The sequence below is a fragment of the Aspergillus fischeri genome, genomic scaffold (genome assembly GCF_000149645.3).
Source record: "Aspergillus fischeri NRRL 181 1099437636252 genomic scaffold, whole genome shotgun sequence".
Taxonomy (NCBI): Eukaryota; Fungi; Ascomycota; class Eurotiomycetes; order Eurotiales; family Aspergillaceae; genus Aspergillus; species Aspergillus fischeri.
Genome location: NW_001509768.1, coordinates 594,685 through 616,925, shown reverse-complemented (window position 1 = coordinate 616,925; position 22,241 = coordinate 594,685). Strand labels below are relative to the sequence as shown.

Genomic DNA, 22,241 nt, shown 5'->3' with positions numbered 1-22,241 from the left:
GAGCGGATCAAAACAAACAAGGACAGAATTTACGTTCAAGTCAAAGAATATAGTTTGAGTTAAGTTCTATCATTCATATGCCAGCGTCTTGATTCGCCTCTTACAGGAGAGCAGACCCGACACTGGCAGCTGGGAAGCAGATCTATAAGGAGATTGGTACAATTACCCGATTATTTAGTTCGGAGAGAAAGAAATGTCATTAGATCTGTCCCTAAGCCTGTTACAGGTGGACTACATCATACGGTATACCACCGGCGGGTGCCAGTATTGATATGTTAGCAATGACAAAATCTGTAAATTTCTTTTAGAAACTTCCACATGCCCAAGATATGTGATAGCTCTACTTTCTCCTAGCGTACCTAGACTTTCTCGGTTTCAAGTTACCGATACTCCTCATCGATCTGGATCAGCGCTGCCACTCCATCACGGTCATACACATCCGAGTCTAGGACCATGGTCACCATCAGGGTGGCCGGCTCAGTCGCACTAGCGTTGTCGCTGATGCGGTGATGGCAACCCGGGGCTTCATACCAGGTGCCTCCCGCCTCGATCACCTTCATCGGGTCGTTGTTCATTTTGTTGAGCACCGTGCCGCTGAAGACATAGGCAGAGACCGAGGCGCCGCCATGCCGGTGGGGAGGGGTCGATCCGTTTGGGGGGAATTCCACACGTAACCCAACCATTGTCTTGCCGGGACAATTGACGAGCTTGTAGGCGTAAACTATGCTAAGGGTTGACTTGGGCCGGCTGTGCGAGTTGGTTTGAGTTGAGAGACTGTGGTGTGGAACAGATCATGCTTACCTCGGGTCATAGGTCGGTTCTTGCATTTTGATAATTGATGATTGATGGGCTTTGCAGGGTTTTGGGATCTTGCTTTGGACTTGTTGGTTTCTCGGTCGATAATGAGTCGACAGACTGGTGGTATTTATAGTTTGCTGGCTGGCTATTCTGACTACGTCAGACTCGAATGTTTCTCGGGAGCCTAAACTTGAAATTCTAAATACGGATATCCGATCATACGAACGCGATTCGTGGTCCTGGCCGAAATGATCGCGGATCGGGCATGCGGGTTAAGTTCGGGTACCCGACATGAAATGGATAGCCTATCCGGGTATTAAGTGAAGACCGAACAACCGTCAATCAGCTCACTCCAGCAAACAACCGGGGAAAGAGCTCTTCTTGGACACCCTTTAGCCTCGCGATGGCGAATCTGAATATGTCTTCTGGAAATGCTGGCGCGAACAGCGTGCAGAGATCGGGGAGGGTGCGGAGAAGCTCACTAAGGTGTGGCTACACCTTTTTTTGAAACCTTCCCTCGACCCTTTAACCAGAAGATCCGCAAACTTTCTGAATCCCCTGAGACCGAGGACGAATCAGTCTCCCTTATCGCGAGGCTTCGTCTAAGCATCGAGTACAATACTCAGAAGGATCCCTCGTGGAGGCTACCAAGGCTCAGGGGGCTTAGGAAGAACCACCTTCTCTAGGAAAGAGGAGAAATCCGAAACCACGACCATCACGGAGTCTAGGGAGACTAAGAAGAAGGAATTCAAGAAGTTCACTCTGCAAGATAAGAGGTGCTATAACTGCGGGAAGCCAGGGCACATTGCGAGGGTCTGTCGCAGCCCTAAAGTTGACTCGCGAAAGCTACTTGACTAGTGGCATCAGTCAAGCCTTCCCTTCAGGCTTGGCTAGATTGCGGTGAAGGAACACCAGCACGTCCAGCGCTGGTGGAAAGAGGGAGTTCAGATATTATTGTACCCGCGACCCTCGCGAAGGAAGCTGGTTGGAAGCTGCTTCCCTACCAGGTCTTCGCGAAGACCCTGACTGAGCAGGAGGTCAGAAACGAAGGGGTGGTTGAATTGGAGATTACCCTTGCGGATAGTGAGGGTAAGGAACAGCGGTTCCGCGAGCTGGCGGTGGCATCCCCAGATGTCAGCTATATCACTCTGGGAATGCCATGGCTAGAGAGACATGATTCCGCGACGCTATGGGGTCACGAGGGAGAAGGTCATCTTTCGCGATGACCCATTGACATTGGTGTGATCACTGTGGAAGAGCTTGCGGAGGACGGATATGCTGGTAGTAATGGTCAACATACACCAGGAAGAGACCATTGCGAAGGATACCAGGGTCAGTCCCTGCTTAAGTGGCTTCGTGACTATGCGGATGTCTTCTCAGAGAAGGCCGCGAAGGTACCCCCACGCCGCGATGGTGTGGATCAACTAGTAAAACATAACCCTACAGCAAGTTACAATCGCTAGAAGCACTAAAATAGGCATAGGAGTGGATTACCATTGACTTTATCAGTCGACTATTTACGTTCCTAGGATATAATTATCTTAATATTGACGAGACCAACATAGAAATACCGTAAATATGTCCACCTTTGACGGCCGCCATACCTGCGGTAAGAAGCAATAAACACCTACGATGGCCCCAGGCTAGGACATAAACATAGCCACAGAAACGGACAGGAGCATGACGATACTTAGCGATGGCCAAGAGCAAAATCTTGATCCCTCGCTTGTCGGGGAGGGGCTTGAACTCGAAGTAGAAGTGGCAGTCGAAGTGGCAGTCGAAGTCGAGCTTGTTGTAGCACTGGTGCTAGTAGAGGAGCCAGTGGACGTTGTCGTCTGGGAGGTACCGCTACTCGTCGTCGACGCAGTGCCCGGTTTTCCTAATGTGCCACCACCAACCGCAGCAGGTACCGTTGTATCTCCTGCATCTTGTGCTGCTGACTTGAATGCATCAAGAGTATCTGGGCCATTGCGTCTGCGAGTAAGATACACAGTCAGAAACATGCTTGCTCTGCCGGCGTGTCATACTCACGGAGGATTGATGACCCCGACCATACCAGCCTGGCAATGTCCGACCTCGCCACAGTAGTACCAGATAGGGCTGGTATCGTTAACAGTCAATGTGAAGACCTCAGGCTTTGAAGGTAAAGTATCAGTATGCTGCTTTTCCTAAGGACTTTGCCGAAGGACTCACGGATTCTCCGTCTGTGGCTGAAATAGACCCGCTGAAGAAACTCGACTGGTTAAGCGGGTGGCACGGGTTTGAGAAGGCAGCCTGAGCTACTGAATGGGTGCCCGGGTAGAAGTGAAACTCGACTTTGCTTCCGGGGGATACTGAAAGAGTATCTGGATTGAATGTGAGACCATCCTCCCCTACATCAACAGTGTGGACAGCACTCGCAGCTGAGGATGATGTAGTTGTTGGTGTCTCAGTACTACTGCTTTGACTACCGGACTGTGCATAAATGAGAGGCAGCCATGAGATGGCAAGAATGAGATTCAGCGCTCCGGCCATTGTTCGTATGCACTATTGAACTTGTCCTATGTGGTAAAGAAGGTTGTTCAATTCTACGCATATGGTCCCAGTGCCGATTTATAACTTTGCAGGAACTCGTACTAGCTGTCCCATAGGAGAATGAGTCCCCTCATAATCCTTCAGAAGACCAGAATACATGCGGTTACATCATGACTGGAGTGAAAGCCAAAGTAAGAGCTACCGAAACGATAGTATACCGGACACTGCGCTAGACGCAGAACTCAGATCACAGGACACGAGCTATAGACTCAATCCGTGGAAGCAGTAGATTGGTGGGAGTATCGCGTTATTTTTAGGGCTGTACTCTACTAACAACTTGGTAGACCAACGACACCTCCAGTCTCAATAGGTTGGAACAAAAGCGCTAGGACAAAGGTACATTAAGCTTCCTCCATAAGTAGGATCATTGCGGCCATGCTAGAACCTTAACAATGTGGCGCTCAACCCCATGATCTGACTATCCCAAACTCAATTGTAGCTGTTGTGATGATACTTTGACAGCACGTTGCATTTGTGGTTCCCTGCTGCTTTGTACCATGGAACAGAGTGTTCTCGCCGGGATCTATATCAGCCCACCAGCAATATCAATGGAGGTACTCTGGTGTGTTCTTTCGCGTTACAATATTATTATTCCTCATATGGCTGCGCTGTGCTCATCCACATTCGACTATCTATAAAGTCAACATGCAGAAGGTTTGCACTGCCCTACTTTTGCGCCATCCTGATGGGACTGAGCCAACATTTGCTTTGCATAGAGCCCTTGATTTCGCCGGGGCATGAATGCAAAGCCACAAGCTAATCACACTCGAAGGGGGCTGTAGAAGCTTACATGGTCACACTGCTTGCTGAATTGACGCAAAATAAGCACTCAACTTCCAACTGGTGGTGTATTTCGCCAGCCTCCTTTTATTATATCCTATCCCCGCGGATAGTCAATTGGGTCTACGGGTCTACTCAGGTATCCGGGATACAATGCTTATTGTATACTGTCTGTGTTGGTGGCTCGTCGTATGCAACCACGCATTCGGCCAAGTCCAGACCTTTACTCCTGCAGGAGAAAAGGCAATAGCATACAGCGTAAATGTCCCTGAATCAACGGCCGGATCCGGCTCCGGGCCCATTTTCATTCAGATGCGATCCACTAAAGAAGTGCAGTGGTTCGCATGGGGTCAAGGAGCCGTGATGCAAGGGGCCAATATTTTCGTCGTCTATGCGAATGAGACCGACATCACCGTCTCGCCGCGGTTGGGAGTCGAGCACGTTGAGCCTCTGTACAACCCGCAAGCTCGATTCTCGATCCTCAATGGTAGTGGAATCAGCAATGGAACCTTCACGGCGAACATACGGTGCGATAGCTGTATCACCTGGCCAGGGGGCCACGAGGATGTGACAAGCACATCAAGCCCGTGGATATGGGCCGTGAAACACGGTCCCATGCTAGATTCAGACAGCGTCTCTGCGACTATCACTCTCCATGACCTCTCAGGTGTTGCCACCGTCAACATGAAGCAGGCAACCGGTGGCAGCTCCGAGAATCCGTTTCTCCGTGGATCGATGGCGTCGAATTCCAGCTCCGCGCAGGCCGTCCAGACCGTCAACTCGGAATCCGTCAGGAAGAAAAGAATCGCACACGCCGTCCTCATGATAGTCGCTTTTGCTCTCCTCTTCCCCCTAATCGCCCTAGGAATCCCTCTTTTCCCGTCCTCCAGGACAGTGGTCATCCACGCCTCGCTGCAGCTCTGCACCCTCGCGCTGGTAATCGCGGGGTTCGGCCTCGGCATCTCAATGGCCAAAAGCCTAGATCTCGTCGGCTCCTACCATCCCATTATTGGCATTGTAGTTGTTGCATCCCTAATCCTGTTCCAGCCAGCGATAGGTCTCGTCCAGCATTGGTATTTCCGCCGAACGGGGAAGAAGAGTATCGCCGCCTATGTACATCGGTGGCTTGGTCGTACGGCTATCACTCTGGGGATTATCAATGCGGGGCTTGGATTTCGTCTCACGGGCATTGGGACTTCTGTGGCTCCTACTGGGGCGGTGATTGCTTATGGCGTGGTTGCTGGGCTCGTCTGGGTGGGTTATGTGTTGACGGTTAGCTTCCTCTCGTACAGGAAGCGTCACTCGCGAACTTAGGTCTATTGATGTGATTGCCATATCTGCTTATATATGCGTTCATGGTATCTGCGGTGAAGCTGGCCTGGGATATAGATCACTTCTATATCGTATCCTATGGTTTAACAGTGTTAAGATCATTGTTGGTTTGGAATTCTATATATGTGGCCAGCCATAGACTATTTCTACAAGTTCATACTAGACATGGGGATTTGAGGGTGCAAGCTTGGACATTACTTTCAGCCCAATTGCTCCACTGCGAGGATTTGAGCGGATTTGCGCATTTAATCTTCGTCCAAGTCTTGGTGCGGGGACCAAACCAACTGTGGATCTCCATGAAAAGGGTTATCATATTGCTGTGCCATCCTTTCTCCAACGATATGCAGTCCTCAATTCAAGCTGTCCAGTTCTAATCATGACACGCGCCATCCTGCCATCCTAATGAAGGCTGTGCATAGCGTCCCAAGAACAATTCGCCCACTACAATGCCTCCAACCACCGCGCAGAATACCCCCACATTGAACGTCATCACTGCCAGCATTCTAAACGGTTCAGTGATGGACATTAACAGTCGGACAGGATGCTGTGAACTTACAGTGCGTAGCCCACCAGAGCCCGGAATCCCTCGAGAAGTGAGCTCGTTCCGTCCTTTCGCCAACTCCAACGTCTGTACACGCTCCACCAGCGACGTTTTACCAGGGGGCCTTGCGGCTCCTGATTTAAGTCGGAAGGAAATTCATGGCGTGTGCGTTCAGCATCCGACTCCAGGAACTGAGCCGATGGGAAAGACGCCTCATACTCGGGATCGGTTTCGGCGACCTGCATGTATCGAGGCAGGGGACTTTTGCGGTCCTTGGGAATGGCATGTCGGCGTCGCGCGCTGGGCAGCTGTAGCTTGGGAACTCTTCCCTCCGTCGGCTCGGAATGCTTCACGTCGAGCTGGAACTTTAGCACGCCCAGGAAGCGGTTGAACACGGCCAGGACGAAGAGGAAGATTAACGTAAGACTGTAGGAGGCTGCTGTGGTAGTCGTCCAACCGCGGAAGAAGAGTGTAATCTCGGTGCTGGTGTCGAAGACCATTGACATGGTCATCCCCTTGCTGTGATCGTTCTGGTGCATCCTGTCGACATTGCAATCCCAATGAGCATACGGGCCGGCGACGGGACCTAGATATCCCATTCAGCGGCTTTTGGATCGCCTGCCAAGTCACCCGAGCCCTATGATGATCCTCCCGGGGTCCCGGTGATCACTTGGCTAACGGACGTAGGCGCGGCAGTTTGAGCAAATTCTTGTCAAGACAGCTGGGTGCCCAATTGGAAAGCTCCTTTCGATCAGGTTCTCCCTCCATGTTCAGTCGCGAGATCATATATAAGCTTATCTCTGTACCTGACTCCCAACTCTGACCTTCCATCTACAACGCCTCCGTCCGCTTGGCGAGACACTTTTGAAAATGCACTGCAGTACTATCTCTAGAAGGCTAGAAATAGCCGTCTAGGTACACAGCTCTTAGTCGAGTGGCTTTCTGGCTCGCCAACTGTGACCTAGACCCACTTGAGAGAAATGCGCTCACATCCTTGCACTCGACTTAATATAGGACAGTATTATGCATGATTTGTAGACCGGTGTACGGCGGGCTAATAAATCATCGACCCAAGTCCGTTAATTCAGAGAAGAAGGACACCTGCAAATCTTGCCTGCACCACTAGCATAGGTGGTCTGACAGGATTGCTTAGTATTGCTTCCACATGGACGTCGCTATGATGGCGCTCTAATCACCTCAGCTTCGGTTCTGACTGCATAAAAATGCGCAGATTTGAGCATGTTGCTAGACCCAAATAGACGCACGCTGCACTTGTCCACTACCAATCGAGCGCTTGGCTCGACTGCTATTATAGACAGCAAGGATTCGACTAAGGACACTCCGTTGCTTTCCGGACACTCTACATCCCACTTCGTCGCCGAGGAAATGATTTATTTAGTCAACCCCTTATAATGTGACATCCTTGGAGAAGTTTGTCCTTGACCTTGATCGCACCGCACTGCTGTACAATGGCGGCAACCACTGAAAAGGATGTCAGTGCCCGAACAACAGACAACATCGAGGCTGCCTCCGACACAGTGAGTCTGGAGGAAAAGAACGAGCGGGAAATCATCGAGCATCCCAATGAGATCACGCAAGATGCCCAGATTGGAGTGCAAAAAGCCGAAGCCACGGCCCTAGTATGGTCCAAGACGGCCTTGTATGCCACATATGCCTGGTGAGTAAGAGCAATCGACCTTCTACCAGGACAGACTACAAGGATACAAAAAGAATGACAGCGATTGCTAATGGATACCGTGTACAGGATCTGGGTGTGCTTCTTTATTCTAAACCTGCAATTTTCCATTAGCAACAATATGATCTATTACGCTTATGCAGGCTTCTCATCGGCTCCCCAGATCTCCCAGGCTCATATTCTCTCAACTATCATCGGGGGAGTGCTACAGCTGCCTATCGCAAAAACTCTCAATCTCTGGGGCCGGGCCGAGGGCTTTCTCGTTTTCGTCGGGGTCTTTATCCTCGGGATTATCGTGATCGCCTCTTGCAATGGCCCCAATGGCTTCGCAGCCGGATACACGCTGTATTGGATTGGCTACACTGCCGTCAACTTCATCCTGGTTGTCTTTGTCGCTGACGCGTCCGGATTGCGAAATCGAGCATTTGCCTACGCATTCATTGGGACCCCGACCATCTGTACAGCCTTTGTCGGCCCGCTCGCTGCTCAGGCGTTCTATACCCATTCCACGTGGCGGTGGGCCTACGGCTGTTTCGCCATCATCATCTTCTTCACCTTTGTGCCTCTTGCGCTGGTCTTCAAGTTCTACCAGCGCAAGGCCGAGAAGACAGGCGTGTTCGTCCGGGACCCCAGCGGCCGGACGCCTCTCCAGTCGTTCCTGCATTACTTTCACGAGTTCGACCTCGTCGGCGCCTTTCTCCTCATGGCTGCCTTTGTCCTGTTTCTCTTGCCATTTAGCCTCGAGACTTACGGCTTCAGCGGGTATTCCTCGGCAACCTTTATCAGCATGGTTATCATCGGCGTGCTGCTCTTCCCCGTCTTCGCTATATGGGAGAGATTCTTCGCCACGACCGCTTTCATCAAGTGGGAGCTCTTCAAGAACCGGACTGTGCTCGGGGCCTGCATTTTGTCTGCTGTCATTTTCTTCAACTATTACACCTGGGACCAGTACTACTACTACTACCTCCAGGTCGTCTACAACCTGAACACCGCCAACACAGGTTACATGACACAGATATACAGCGTCGGCTCGACCATCTGGGCCGTCCTCTTCGGCATCTGGATCCGCCAGACCAAACACTTCAAGAAAACCTGCCTGTACTTCGGCGCCCCGCTGATGCTCCTCGGCGCCGGCCTCATGATCCACTTCCGCGGCACCGAGAGCAAGATCGGGTATCTCGTGATGTGCCAGATCTTCATCGCCTTTGGCGGAGGCACCCTCGTCATCGGGGACGAGATGGCCGTCATGGCGGCCGCGGACCGCGACGGCGTCCCCATGATGATCGCCATGATCAGCCTGGCTGGGAGTTTCGGCGGGGCGATCGGCTACGCTGTTGCCGTGGCCATCTACTCCAACACCTTCCCGCAGGCTCTGCTCCGTGGGCTTCCGGATGATATGAAAGGTGACTATGCTACTATTTATCTTGGGGGCTCGACGGCGCAGGTGATGTACCCGCCTGGCAGTGTGGCCAGGAATGCGATCAATCGTGCGTGGACGGAGAGTCAGAAGTATGAGTGTATCACGGCTACGGCGATTGTGGTTCTTGCGTTCCCGGCTATTGCTATGTGGAAGAACTATAATGTTGATAGGAAACAGGTCAAGGGGACGGTCATCTAGGCTGTCAATTGTTGTAATATGCAACCCGGAATAGCATGGCTATATTGAATAGATAATAACCTAATTTCACTGGTGCGCCAAAGGACCTGTACTCCGAGTGCGATACAAATCAGACTCTAGATCAAGCAGGAAATAAAAGGGCCTTGGGACAGAAGTTAAGCGCTGACTGTGAGAGTATGATGAATGAACGCTGGCTACGGCATGAGCTAACTGTATTCTTCTCATGCACGACCGTGTTAGCGTACAATAACCTGCTCAAACCCGCTCACAGGAGACGAATAGTTGGATCTACCTCGCTTAGCCCTGTCTCAGCCACTTTCCTAGTGTTATCAAGAATATCAAACACTTGAGCAAAGACGCAGCCGTCTAGACAACCATTTCTAGCGTAGTAGGAATAGTAGCAGAATATGTCAACACCTCCAGAATCTGCCCTTTCTGTCCTATTCCCAGCTGAATCCTTCTCGTCGGCCACCCCTGCTTCAATCAATGGCTGTATGATCAATAGCACAAGAGTTATGGCTATCCCCCGAGGGAAAAAAAGGAATGCTTTGGCAAAATTGCACCTCACATATCAAACACCCCACCATATCTTCAAATGAATACCCCCGCTTTCCTGTAAGAACACGCGCCTACGCAATGCGATTCGTATTTGCTCACCGACGCGGACTCCTGTGCTTGAAGGCTTCGACGGGGCCAGGAGTTCGGTGAGTGCTGGGAAGCGGTTGCTGGCGATAGGGCCGCCGCCCCCGGGGATGTGGTATAGCCCTGGTTGGCGGGCGAGGGTGGTTACCTGCGTTAAGAACCAATAGAATGATGCTGTTGCCGGTGCCGTCAGACCTGGGATAAATGCTGCGAGTGCTTGAGGTGCGGTGCGTTTTCGAGGTATTACTCAGAGGAGGTAAGACTAGTCCTATTGTCTCTGGCTATCATTGATACTTCTCAAAGTACTTCCTGACCCCCTGTCTGACACTGGCGATAAAACCGTCCTCGACAACACCCTCCTGCCAGCTGAAACCAAGCGCCATAATTCCATCCCCACCGGTGACAACACTAACAGTGACTGCAGCCCCGGGAACAGCAGCACTGCGACTGAGCAGCACGCTCCCTACTTTCCAGAGAGAAGTCCCGGGAATAGCGGCCGGCGAGAAGAGTCCAACATTCGTGACTTCAAACGCCGCATCGCGAGGCTTTCCGAGCATAGAATGGAAGACGACAGACACATCGGGGATGGTCTTAAAGACTACAACGGACGTGTAAGGCTCGCCAGACGGCGAAACGTCGCAGAGGTAGTCATTTATTGATCTAGAGACCTGGCGAGCTCCGGACCATATATCTACCAGGCTAGGATCCTGAGAGGGCTGATCGGCCCGTGTGAGCTGCACTCGGGTAGCGTCGAAATACGTTCCAATCGCATTATCGGCGGCTTGACGAGGTAGCTTGAGCCATGGGCGTAAGCTGACTGGGATAATGCAGGTGAGAGCCTGCACGGTTGATGGAAGGTTGTCGAATAAGGCTGCGGCGACGACTGACGACAGAGCGGAGGTGACGGATAGTTTCGTCTCTTTGCACTCTTGGACGAAGGCGTTGGAGGCGCTCGGCGAGAGGTACAAAGATGCCCAGCGGGACTTGCACGGGATGTGGATGAAGGTACCCGTCCACTGTTTGAGGTCTGTTGTCGGAGAGGGAGGCTGACGCGGGTTGATTGGCATGGGATGCAATTCTTCCAGAGGAGGGAGAACCGACGTGTTCTCATCTGGCAGGATTATGTTCTCAGCCTTGTCGTCAGGCAAAGTAGAGGAAGACGCAGCCTCCAGAGCGTCACGGAACGCATTGTGGAAAGCGAGACCCGAGACCCCATCGCCAATGGCATGGTGGTAGATGAAGGAGGCCGTGAACTCGTTTCTCCCCTTGGATTGTAGGATAATCAGGCGCCAGAACGGCAAAGTGCCGTAGTCAGTCTTGAAGTCGGTGTTATGCTGCTCCTCGAGGATTGCGTCCAGCTCTTTGTCTTGTCCTTCGGCCGCGCTGGCTAACGGTACAGATCGTTCGAGAAAGGCAATGCTCCGACTGAGATCGATCCAAGGTAGACAGGCGAAGTGAGGATTAGGAGTGCCTTCATTCACGGGAATGGCGAATAATATGCGATGCTTACGGACCAAATCTCCAGCCGCAGCGTAGATGAGACCACGCAGGTCGGTTACAGCTGGAGACGAGGACTCGGATAGTTTGTAGTGGGCTGAGAGGCCGACATTGTTGAAGAATTCGAGATGGTGACAAGATGCCGAGACCTGCTCGAGTTTCCCTTTACGCATCAGATGAAGGCATCGTTCCTAGATGAGGTAATACCTAATGGCCGCAACTTTTCGAGCTCATATATGTCTGCCATCCCGGTGAGGCGGTCTACCTCTGTAAGCAAGGCTTTCGATATAACACTACGTGAGCTGAACCTGACGTTTTCGGAGCCAGGAGTAAGACACTTAATAGCGGACGAGCAAGATGGCCGACTAAGGCGACTGCCCGATGTTCAGCTCACAGTAGCCCGGTGATTCCCGGTCATCATGAGCTTGGGTGAATAGGCAGGCTATTTGGCCTCGGTCCGGTCCCAACCGCTGATAATTGCCTCAAATATGCTCCAATCCTTGACATTCACATCGGGATAGGGTCCTGGCTCCACTGGCTCCACTGTCTCGCATGTCTCATGCCTCCTCACCTCGTACTCGGAGATATCTCCAGGTCTTGAAATGCGGTGCAAGGTCGATATGAAATGTTCATTCCCTCATGTCAGAAGGTATCGTTTGCTTCTTTGGATTAGCTCCTTGTGGCTCGTGTCATTAGGAGCATTTAGTCAATTGGAAAGAAGACTCCCATACGAATCTAGTCAGTGTTGATATTGCCTTTCTGGTCAATTGCACATTGCCAGCTTGTCTGCAGCACATCCCTAACTTAATCACAACTGGCCTACGTTAGATCGGCATTGCATTGAAGATCCAGATCGCAATTAGAGGCCCATCACAGTGCATTACCATGCATCACTCCAACAGAATGTCTTACAAGGAAGCAGGGATCTCTCATCTCATCTTGGATATCATCCTCGAGTATGCTCTCAACAAGTTTGACCCTGTACAGGACCGATTGCAGGGGGCTGCGAATAACTTCCTGCCAATCATTGAACGATTTGTCGTTGCAGGCACGCGAATAGAGGCTTGTCTCCCTGCATTCCCGTTCAAGTCGGCGAACAAAGTATACAAGGTGCTCGGGGGCCTGCCCGATAAAGCTGAAGAGCTGGCCCTTGACCGTTTGAATACCATGTGCGCGCGTGTTCGGGAAGTATACTCGCCTGGCCTTCAAGTGACTATTATCTCGGATGGCATCACATACAATGGTAGGTTGTGACTCGGTTCAATCAAAACATGGCTAACTAGTCGAGCCGTGTGCTGTTAGACTTGCTATGCATATCCGATCAAGATACGTGGGCTTACGGAGAGGCTCTACGCAAGATGGCCGCCCAGAAGCAGTACAAATACATTGTTTTCTCCAGAATAAAAGACCTGCTCGATATCCCTCTGCCAGAAGAGATGAGCGAAGTCGTCTACGTCGCTAACTGTACCACTTTCCGCCGATTGCTCCTCAACAAGTATGAGAGAGTCGACCTTGACATCGACCACGAGATTGCCTCGAATCCTGATACCAAGCTGACCTACCTCGGATACAGGAGGTTCCTGGAGTCTGATCTGAAGTACATCTTCCCTCGAGGGGCGCATCGGTCTGCCCACAGCTACAAGCGAGATTGCAAGTATCTTGCTAAGCAGATGCTGATAAGAGGTGATGTGGGTGAAACGACCATCCAGTTATATTGGTATGCTCTCTGACGCTCATCCTCAATAGGCTTTTGCACAGGCAATCAGAATCTCTTTTCCTAATCATTTGCGGCTTTCCATTCACGAGTCAGTGGCCGGCACTAAGCTATCGATATCCCTGCTGAACACCAAGACTGGCTTCACCACTCCATGGCACTGCAGCGTCGCTCAGCTGGCGGACGGGCAGTGGATCAGCGCTCCGATGGGCGAATTCAGCAAGGACGACAGGCTGGAGCTCGTGTACGCGGACGGCCGCCCCAGTCACTTTAGGGAGAAGCCACGAGAGGGGGACGATTTCGGCATCAGCGAGACCACAGCGAGCTACCTCCAACGACCTAAACGACTCAGCGCCAGTGAATATCTCGGCGGACCTTTTACATCCGACCCCGTCTCACCCGGATTGTCTTCACCCAGTACTTCTTCCACCTCGTCTTGTGCGAGCATGGAAGGCAGCGCAGCAACCACACCGGAAACACACTCTCCTCCCACCTTCGCGTTGAGCGGTTTGGGGATCGTCGCGGAGGACAATTCAAACAATGCTTCAGTACCATACGGCAAAAGGCTCATCCCTCAGATCATGGACAGCTTGGCTGCCGCCGAGCCGGAACGTATTGTTTTCTCACTGACGACGTTTTCTGGCGATTCACTTGAGTTCAGGCACATTTCTGCTCGCGCCTTTGCCAACGCTGTTGACAAGACCGCTTGGTGGCTTTATAACCAGGTTGGCAGACCAGACTTCATCCAGCCTGTGGGCTACATTGGACCACGTAAGTTGGCAAAGAGCACCCGGCATGTTGAGCCTTGTTTGAGACAAAGTACTAACTTTATGATTGAAAAGATGATCTACGACACGTCCTGCTGACCTATGCATGTGTCAAAGCTGGTTACGCAGTAAGTCATTGAACCACTGCTTGGACTCGCCCTGCGTCTGTTCAATTGGCTTACGTCGCTTCACTTCCCGTAGGCCTTGTTCCTGTCGCCAAAGAACAGCACGGAAGGAGCACTTGCGGTGCTCGAGGCAACAGAATGCAATACCTGGGTCAACGCTTGCGACATATCCCCAGTCCCTCTGGTCAAGGAGGTCCTGCAGAAACGCCCCATGAATGTTCTGCAGCTCCCTCTACTTGATGAGCTTCTCGATGCCGTGTCTACCGACCCTTTTCCGTATACCAAGAAGTTTGACGAAGCCATCAATGACCCGTTTTGTTTCCTGCATACGTCTGGGACCACGGGAGTGCCCAAGCCAATACCCTGGTCTCACGGACTGATTGGCACCATGGATGCGGTACGACTGTTACCACGAGGGGGCGATGGTGATTTGCCCCCGTGGACAACTGACTGGAAGACAGGCGATACCATTTACTCATCTTTCCCCATGAGTCACGTACGTAATCGAATATCTTTCTCGCTGAGGTGATAAACAGGAAGAAGGTCTATTGGCTGACTGTATGGATAGGGTGCCGGTATTATTATGGATATTTTGATGCCCGCCCTTTTTAACCTGCACTGCGTCTTAGGACCAGCGGGCGTCCTGCCTAATATCAATCTGGTGGAAGCTCTTGCAGTGAATACTAGAATCGATATCTGGAGCATGGTACCGTCCCTTGTCGATGAGTTGGGAGAAACTCCCGGAGTAATGTCAAAGCTCAAGTCGTCCAAATTCATCTGTGCATCTGGCGGTCCAGTCAGTCCAGTAAGCGCTGGCAAGGTTAACGAGGTAATAAGAGTGCTGAACTTGACTGGTACAACAGAGGGTCTGTTTATTGGTAACCTCATACCACCAAGAGAGGATTGGTTCTGGTTTTGCTTCCATCCGTATTCCGGCTTTGAGTTCAAGCAAGTCGAGCCGGACACATACGAGCATTTGGTGCATCGCAACGAGCACTGGCCCCTGTTCCAGGGCATCTTCCACACTTTCCCCGAGAAGCAGTCGATTAATTTCAAGGACTTGTACATGAGACATCCCACCAAGCCCAATCTGTGGGCCTTCAAGGGGAGAAGCGACGATCTCGTCGTACTGTCGAACGGGTACAAGATATCGCCCTTGCAGACGGAAGCCTTCATCACGACCCATTCTGCCATCAAAGGATGCCTTGTTTTCGGAACTGGGAAGCCCCAGGCAGGTCTACTTATTGAGTTGAATGACCCTTTGCATAAGACCGACGAGCTCCTCGACAGCATTTGGGAAACAGTCCAACAGGCCAACTCCATGTCTCGGCACAAAAACCAGCTGCTGAGGGACTTTGTGGCTTTTGCAACACCAGATAAGCCCTTTTTCCGCACAGACAAGGGCACGGTGAAACGATCCGCCACACTGAAGCTTTATGCCGACTACATTGAGCGTTTCTACAGCTCACGCAGTGACGATATCGGTGGCACTTTCGACTTCGACATGAGCTCGACCCACTCAATTGAGGACAATGTTCGTAAGATCCTCGCCTCTTCGCTCCCTGATATCCAGGAGGCCTCTGCAGACACGGACCTGTTCGCCCTTCGGCTTGACTCTCTCGGTGCCTTTGCGGCCATCAAGACAATCCGGGCAGCTACGGGGCTAGGTGATCAGATTGGCCCTCGGCATATCTACGCCAATCCGACCATAGCCAGCCTCTCCGGTACTATCGCACTTCTGGCGGCCGAGGCGCAGAGTGCAAGCGAAACTACCTTATGTGAAAGACCAGTTGACAATGTCGGGGCCAAGATAGCGAGCATGATTGCCCAGCACAAGGCGCGGCAATCATTCAGCTTGAACGCGTTCGACTATGTCAACCCGAACCACGGCATGGGCTTGGTCTTGTACTTCCCAATACGCGACGGGGTCAGTTACGAGCAAGTATTTGCCAACCTGCAGGAGGGTCTCAACCGCACGTTTGATCTGATTCCAGCCCTCAGCGGCAAGATGGCGAACTGTTCGGAGCAAGTGATCGGCTACACCAAAGGAGACCTCTGCGTCACAATTCCGCCTCTTGCCAAGGCAGATTCTGCACGCAATCGTCTGGTCTACAAGGACCTCTCTGCTGTTCTTCCGTCATTCGACCACTTGCGCAAAGGAGGCTTCGCGCCGTCGGCCTTCAGGGACAGTCTTGTCTTACGGGACGATCCTTTCCCCAAGATGCCCGCCGATATCTTCGTAGGACAAGCCAATTTTGTGTCAGGGGGGTGTATACTTGCCGTCGACCTTAACCATTGCTGCCTTGACGGCCTCGGCGCCATGGTCGCTCTCAAGGCCTGGGCCGAGAACTGCAGATATTTGCAGGGCGATCAGTCGGCAACCTGCGGCTGGTATGACCCTGAGAGCTTCAACCACAGCTTGCCGGAAATTCTACATCAGCAGGAAGGCTGGGCCCGACCGCTTCGTGAGGTCGACCCTGGTACATGGGGCTTCCTGCCATTCTTTCCCCCGGACGATGAGAATAACACCAAATCCGAGAAGGCTTCAGAAGAATCTCTTCCTCCTCGACCTATCTTCCCGCTCCATCCAGTCTGGCCGCTGCCTCGCGCCGAGCGATGCCTAAAGACGACCATGTTCCTCATCACGCCTGAGAAGCTGGAGCTGATGAAACAAGACGTCATCGCCGACCCCTCAACCAAAGGCACCATCCCATCCATCAGCGACACCGTGCAAGCCTTCTTCTGGCGTGCCGCCATCAGGGCACGATACCGCGTAGCCACGGAGATCCACAAGCAGAAGTTCAGCCCCGACAACGTCTCCATCCTCGAGCTACCCACCGACATCCGCCCGCATTTCTCCTCCCGCCTCCCGCCAACCTACATGGGCAGCATGCTCATCCTCAACCGATCCAGCATGCCCATCGAGACACTCTGCTCCGCAGAGACCACCATCGCAAAAGTCGCGCTGTTACTGCGCCAGTCCGCCGCGCGCATCACCCCGTCGCTCGTGCACGACGCGCTCACAATCCTGCAGTCCCTTCCAGACCACAGCCGGTTTTCAACTGCCAACATGGGCCTCGAGCACATGCACGCCATGATCTCCAATATGATGCTCTTCCCGACCAGCGAGATCTGCTTCGGAGACACCTTCTTCGCGAACGGGGGCGTGCCGGAGACAATGCGGCCGCAGCTGGAGCGTGGCAACGGGCGGTTTCGATTCTTGGTTGTCTTCCCTATGAGGAAGGATGGAGGGGTGGAGCTTGTTCTGGGCACGCACCCAGAGGAGTTGGAGATGTTCTTGACGGATGAGGAGTTTACGAGGTATGCGGATATGGTAGATACCTGCTGCTGAGCTGCGAGTATTCCTTGGGTGGGCGGGTGTTGAGGTATTATCGCCTGGTGACTGGCATTATTCGGCAGCAGATCCCGACAGCTGAATACCGAAGCTAAGAGATATGGGTATCCGATCAATCCATATCCAATCCACAGCCAGTCTACACAACACTGCCACAAACTGGCAAACACTGCCAAACACTCTGCTGGTGGGAGGACTTTCAGTTGGACAACAGGCACCCTACTCCGCGGTTTGCAGTTACCTGCAGCTAGCAGAGCACGATGCACCACAATTGTTTTCTTCTCGAGTTGCGGTGGAAGATATTGGTTGACGGTCTGGTCATCGCCCGCTGAGCAGCGAGCAGTGAGCAAGTTTAGAGAGTCACGACGTCTGCCCGTGCTCAGGTCGAAAGATATGGCCATCTAGGTGTTGTCAAAGAGTTGTATGTGACGTGCTAATCAAATCAATGGCCACTCGCTTGTGGATTACCTTAGTTAAAATGATCATCGGAAGTATATAGTGTCTTCAGTATAACCACAGAGGAATCGGGACTTTTTTTGATTCCCTTGGCTCATTCCTTATATGTATAGGCTTTGCAACAATACAGATGAGTTTCGCCGTATGTGCTCCAATCCAAACACAACCACTGATGTACGTTCGCCCTGTAGAAGACGACCAATAAATGTATTGTTTTTTCTTTCCCATCCTCGCCCAGCTAACGGCATCCATCTCACTTACATCGTACTGAAGGCGGCCTGCATGGATGATGGCTGGTAGCTTCCCTGGCTTTCTTCAGATTCGGATTTTTCTTTTCACGTCTGGGGTCTAGTGCGTTCTATTAGCATTGCTGACCTAGAGAACTGAGACAACATACCCCGCTTCCGTCCAGCAGATGCGGCAGGATCTATTTCAGGATCCGAAGAATCCTTTGGTGATGCTGGCCGGATGAGGGCGCGCAACCAGAGACTGCTCCTGCGGTCACTCGACGGCCTTTGGTGACAGGAATCCCGCTGGAGACGAGGAAGGTAGGTACTCAGAGTTAGGCTGCTCAGGATCAGTGAATTCGGAGCTAGCCTAGTCCACGTCGAGTTCGGTGGTAAATCCGCTGCTGGGACCTGGGGGCGCTCGCTATCGAAACTGTGTGACAAATTGGTAGCTTTTACCTTACTGCTGGTACACCATCAACAAGACATCCTACAAAATATGGGGTCTTATCTCACCTTCTACTACTGCTACTGCTTCCTCTGCTTCTGTTGCTTCTTCGATTCCCCACTCTCGTTCCGAGGATATCTTTGCCTCCAGTTCTACTCACCTTCCTTTGATTGTGAGCCCAGTGAGGGTGGTAACTGTAACTGAAACGGTCAGTTGCACTGGAATAGCTAACCCACTGTCCATTAGATGTTCAATCTCAACATCTAATTCCATTTAGAAGGAAATTGGTCAATAGCAGCTCCCCTTGGTGCAACACTGCAGCCTTATTCACTGTCGTTGCTATGATGGTGTTACTGTAAATTATTACAAACTTCCCTACTCCTTACGCCGGTACTTTCCTTATTATTATATCGTTTTGGTAGACCTGTCTGGGTTATGGACCTTTGCTCCCTTGGTTTAACAATATTTGTATCTTCTAGCGCAATGTCCATGAGGTTTACAGGTACACAATGAACGACGTAGCTCTGGAAGTGAGAATGCTCTCCAAGCAAAGGGACGGAATTCCACATGATAGATCTTTAAATGAACGCAGTAACGAGGTAAAGAGGCTGCCTGGTAGGGTGCCACCCCACACCCAGCCTCGCATACTAGTGGAGATGACGAATTTGATTTTTGGTGTAGCTGACAGACACCAATCAGGCCACTTCCAACTATTACTGAATACATTATTGTCGATATTTCAGAGTCTAACCTACTTGGTCTTTACTGTGATCGTCGGAGGTATAGGACTTAACCGTGAAAACGGGACAGTCCAGAATCAACGATCGGAGCTCTGGGATGGTAATCCTCTTTGTAGGTTCGCATTCAAAAACGCGGCTCAGGATGCCGACCAGCTCCTCAGACAAAGGGAGAATGGACTTGAGGAAGAATGGATCCTTCCGATAAGCCCGGTACGTCGAATCCTCGATCGACGCACGCTTGAACGGGTTGCGACCACACGTCAGATTGACAAGGATGACACCCAAGCTCCACACATCGTTGGGGGCGGATGCGTAGCACGACATGGGTCGAGGATTTGATTGCTGGCATTCTACTTGTCGTATGAGGTGAGCACTGACTGTAGCAAAAAACAAGTACTAAGGAAACATACCTGGAGACATGTAGAATGTCGAACCGCAGCCAAAATCCGCGGTGAAGTCGTCCGTGGTCGCGAGGTTAAATCCGGCCAGTTTGACCGTCAGCCCCTGACCGGTCACCCAGATGTTCTCCGGATTGAGGTTACGGTGGTAAACTCCTAATGAGTGGCAATAATGGACAGCATCCAGCATCTGAAGAAAGACGCGTTTGGCAAGGGGATCATTGCCCACAAAGTTGCCCTCTTCAGTGATGCTGGAGAACAGGTCACCCTCTGGGCAGAATTCCATGACCATATAGGTACAGTCCACGGAATCCATTATATTAACCAGGGAAACAACATTGGGATGTTCGCTGACCCGATGGTGGAGGCGGATCTCGCGCTGCTGGAACTGGAGCTGCCGGGCATCGAGTCCGACCTTATTCAGTGCTTTGACAGCATACACCACATTTGTGTGGATGTCGATGCCCTTGTAAACCACGCCATCCGCACCGTTTGCAAGAATGCTAGTCAGTTCCAGCCGGTCGGCTAGAAGAAAACCTAGACGATCTTCCGGCGCCAAGATAGGTCGTATTGGGGATGATGGTGAAGGTGTTGACAATGGAACCATAGTTGGCTCACCGGTGACATGCTTGCCAACCGGACTATCAGTTCTCTCCTCACATGATCCTTGTATCTGTTCGGTTGTATTTTCCAGCGCAACATCAATTTCACTCACATCAGTTTTAGACTGGTGTGGCTCGCGACTAGTTGAAACGTTCTCAGACCATGCCTCCCACGAAAAGCTCTCCATTGAGGACCGCTCGGAACTGTAAGATACAATTTCAGGTCGGTCAGATAGCCCACTACCGAGTGTGGACTCATATCTACCGCTGGATGATTTAGGCAGTGAGAAGCAAGCTATACGGCGAAGATGGCCTGCGATATGGACCGGACTGGCATTTGGAGACAGGCACAGGGGGCAGTTACGGATATAAGCTCGATGGTCATTGTCAGGATCTGAGATGACGTTATGTTTTGAGGCTTCGTGGGACATCCAGTCGCTGAGAGTGTCGTACTGTTGATCTGGTTCTTTGCAGTCCTCAAAGGTGCAAACGTAAGGACGCAGATCGCGGAATATATGCGTTCTGGACGTAGGTCAGTCTGCATGTTTGCAACTACCAAGAAACTGTACTAACTCCCATGCCTCCTTGGTGATGAATTTACGGGGGCATATCGTGAAGCAATACGGGCATTCAAACTCCTTGGCATTTGAATCAGTCGCAGGGGGTGGTGGGATTGAAATGTGGTCACTGCTCTTGTCACCTGCTAGAATAAGGCATGATTGTGTCGATATGATGGAAGCCTCGTCTTCTAGTTTTACCCGGGCCACGTTCAGCATTGTAGCTGTGGATGGTTGCGATAGTGCAGATGGAGGTCCATGAATAACACGGCGTTCGCGCTCGAGGTGAATGTTGCCATTTTGGGAAGTTTTCAATGTCATTTCAGTTGACTTGGAATATTCCTCATATTTGACCTTGCGCTTTCTCCAGTATCGGAATTGCTGCCTCCGCCGCGTGTTTGCTCTTGCCAGGCGCTGAACGAGGTAGTGGTTCTTAAGATCATCAGGGTGCCGGTGACCAAAGCAACGGAAAAGCTCAACAAGATGGCTCAGGTCTAGCGATGCATAAACTTCAATCAGATTGACTCCTGTGTCTGGATCCACTTCTGTATACTCCAGCGCCTTGGAAAGACCAGTTCTCATGGCCGGATTTCGGATCTTGAACGAAAGACGGTACAGCCGATCGATAGTTACGGTGATATTTCCGAGATATGCTTTGGTGACTGGTTCGGATTGGTATGACGAGAAGTCCTCTTCTTCAGAGTCATCACTGCAGTCTGACTTCGCTATATTCTTGTCGTCTTCTGGTCTGGTTTCTTGCGCCGAAGCCACCAGAGCGTCACCCAAAGCACCTCTCACTGTGAAAACGGTTAACCGAGTGTCTGGCGAGTAATAGTTGGAGAATGCAGACGCTGTGATAATCCAGTCTCCAAGTCTCGCAACAGCTTGTAAGCATACCGAAAGAGGGGAGGAGAGTCCCGAAACCTATAATCGAGAGAACTATGTCCACCATGATAAAGGCCAAGACTCGTTGCCCACAGCTCGAACCGTTGAAGTTCATTTGTAAAGTTGTCTTTATCACCACCATCGACATCGATCAGGCCGTCCAACGCCGCAAACTGATTGCTGACTCTTATGCCGATTATGACCAGACTCTCAATGAGCTCTGGACTATCATCGACGGCCATCTTAGTAACCTGCCCAATTCCCACAATATCAACTCCAAATGAGTCCGAATGATATGTGTTTGAGCCCGTTGTCCATCAAAGGAAATGTGGATGAAGCGGGGCAGTTGCCATGCCCCTTCGTGTTCCCAATCAAAGAGCGCACCAGGAACAGGGGGTAACAAGGTGGGTTAATCAACTGTGTAACAAGGCTGAAGTAACCCCGCAGTAATATTTTCGACTTCTTCTCAGCCTCACCGTATCACCCTCC

General features: G+C 51.5%; 10 protein-coding genes across 10 annotated transcripts, besides 1 other annotated feature; 5 read left to right on the top strand and 5 right to left on the bottom strand.

Moving 5' to 3' along the window:
- Nucleotides 1-380: 380 nt before the first annotated feature.
- On the bottom strand, nt 381-827 carry NFIA_063740 (cupin domain-containing protein; the record flags this gene model as incomplete). Its single annotated transcript, XM_001263109.1, has 2 exons — nt 381-774; nt 802-827. 2 exons carry the CDS (start codon nt 825-827, stop codon nt 381-383), a joined length of 420 nt encoding a protein of 139 aa, XP_001263110.1.
- A 374-nt stretch (nt 828-1,201) lies between these two features.
- Nucleotides 1,202-2,261, top strand: NFIA_063730 (zinc finger CCHC domain-containing protein; the record flags this gene model as incomplete). The annotated part of the gene is made up of 4 exons (XM_001263108.1): nt 1,202-1,284; nt 1,485-1,615; nt 1,666-2,007; nt 2,056-2,261. The coding sequence occupies 4 exons, from the start codon at nt 1,202-1,204 to the stop codon at nt 2,259-2,261; spliced, it is 762 nt and encodes a 253-aa protein (XP_001263109.1).
- Nucleotides 2,262-2,441: 180 nt separating this feature from the next.
- NFIA_063720 (cupredoxin domain-containing protein) lies at nt 2,442-3,312 on the bottom strand (the record flags this gene model as incomplete). Its single annotated transcript, XM_001263107.1, has 3 exons — nt 2,442-2,772; nt 2,830-2,933; nt 2,992-3,312. 3 exons carry the CDS (start codon nt 3,310-3,312, stop codon nt 2,442-2,444), a joined length of 756 nt encoding a protein of 251 aa, XP_001263108.1.
- Nucleotides 2,555-2,582: a microsatellite.
- Nucleotides 3,313-4,464: 1,152 nt separating the features above from the next.
- On the top strand, nt 4,465-5,466 carry NFIA_063710 (cytochrome and DOMON domain-containing protein; the record flags this gene model as incomplete). Its single annotated transcript, XM_001263106.1, has 1 exon — nt 4,465-5,466. One exon carries the CDS (start codon nt 4,465-4,467, stop codon nt 5,464-5,466), a length of 1,002 nt encoding a protein of 333 aa, XP_001263107.1.
- Nucleotides 5,467-5,854: 388 nt separating this feature from the next.
- crmD (putative copper transporter crmD) lies at nt 5,855-6,564 on the bottom strand (the record flags this gene model as incomplete). Its single annotated transcript, XM_001263105.1, has 2 exons — nt 5,855-5,987; nt 6,041-6,564. 2 exons carry the CDS (start codon nt 6,562-6,564, stop codon nt 5,855-5,857), a joined length of 657 nt encoding a protein of 218 aa, XP_001263106.1.
- Nucleotides 6,565-7,494: 930 nt separating this feature from the next.
- On the top strand, nt 7,495-9,339 carry crmC (siderochrome-iron transporter crmC; the record flags this gene model as incomplete). The annotated part of the gene is made up of 2 exons (XM_001263104.1): nt 7,495-7,703; nt 7,791-9,339. The coding sequence occupies 2 exons, from the start codon at nt 7,495-7,497 to the stop codon at nt 9,337-9,339; spliced, it is 1,758 nt and encodes a 585-aa protein (XP_001263105.1).
- A 926-nt stretch (nt 9,340-10,265) lies between these two features.
- Nucleotides 10,266-11,651, bottom strand: NFIA_063680 (putative alcochol-O-acetyl transferase crmB; the record flags this gene model as incomplete). Its single annotated transcript, XM_001263103.1, has 1 exon — nt 10,266-11,651. The coding sequence occupies one exon, from the start codon at nt 11,649-11,651 to the stop codon at nt 10,266-10,268; it is 1,386 nt and encodes a 461-aa protein (XP_001263104.1).
- A 730-nt stretch (nt 11,652-12,381) lies between these two features.
- Nucleotides 12,382-14,099, top strand: NFIA_063670 (ICS-NRPS-like enzyme crmA; the record flags this gene model as incomplete). The annotated part of the gene is made up of 4 exons (XM_001263102.1): nt 12,382-12,721; nt 12,805-13,166; nt 13,225-13,963; nt 14,035-14,099. 4 exons carry the CDS (start codon nt 12,382-12,384, stop codon nt 14,097-14,099), a joined length of 1,506 nt encoding a protein of 501 aa, XP_001263103.1.
- A 196-nt stretch (nt 14,100-14,295) lies between these two features.
- On the top strand, nt 14,296-17,436 carry NFIA_063660 (transferase family protein; the record flags this gene model as incomplete). The annotated part of the gene is made up of 4 exons (XM_001263101.1): nt 14,296-14,580; nt 14,653-15,210; nt 15,247-16,278; nt 16,306-17,436. The coding sequence occupies 4 exons, from the start codon at nt 14,296-14,298 to the stop codon at nt 17,434-17,436; spliced, it is 3,006 nt and encodes a 1,001-aa protein (XP_001263102.1).
- Nucleotides 17,437-19,316: 1,880 nt separating this feature from the next.
- NFIA_063650 (putative protein kinase) lies at nt 19,317-21,994 on the bottom strand (the record flags this gene model as incomplete). Its single annotated transcript, XM_001263100.1, has 4 exons — nt 19,317-19,660; nt 19,721-20,832; nt 20,884-21,733; nt 21,817-21,994. 4 exons carry the CDS (start codon nt 21,992-21,994, stop codon nt 19,317-19,319), a joined length of 2,484 nt encoding a protein of 827 aa, XP_001263101.1.
- Nucleotides 21,995-22,241: the final 247 nt, after the last annotated feature.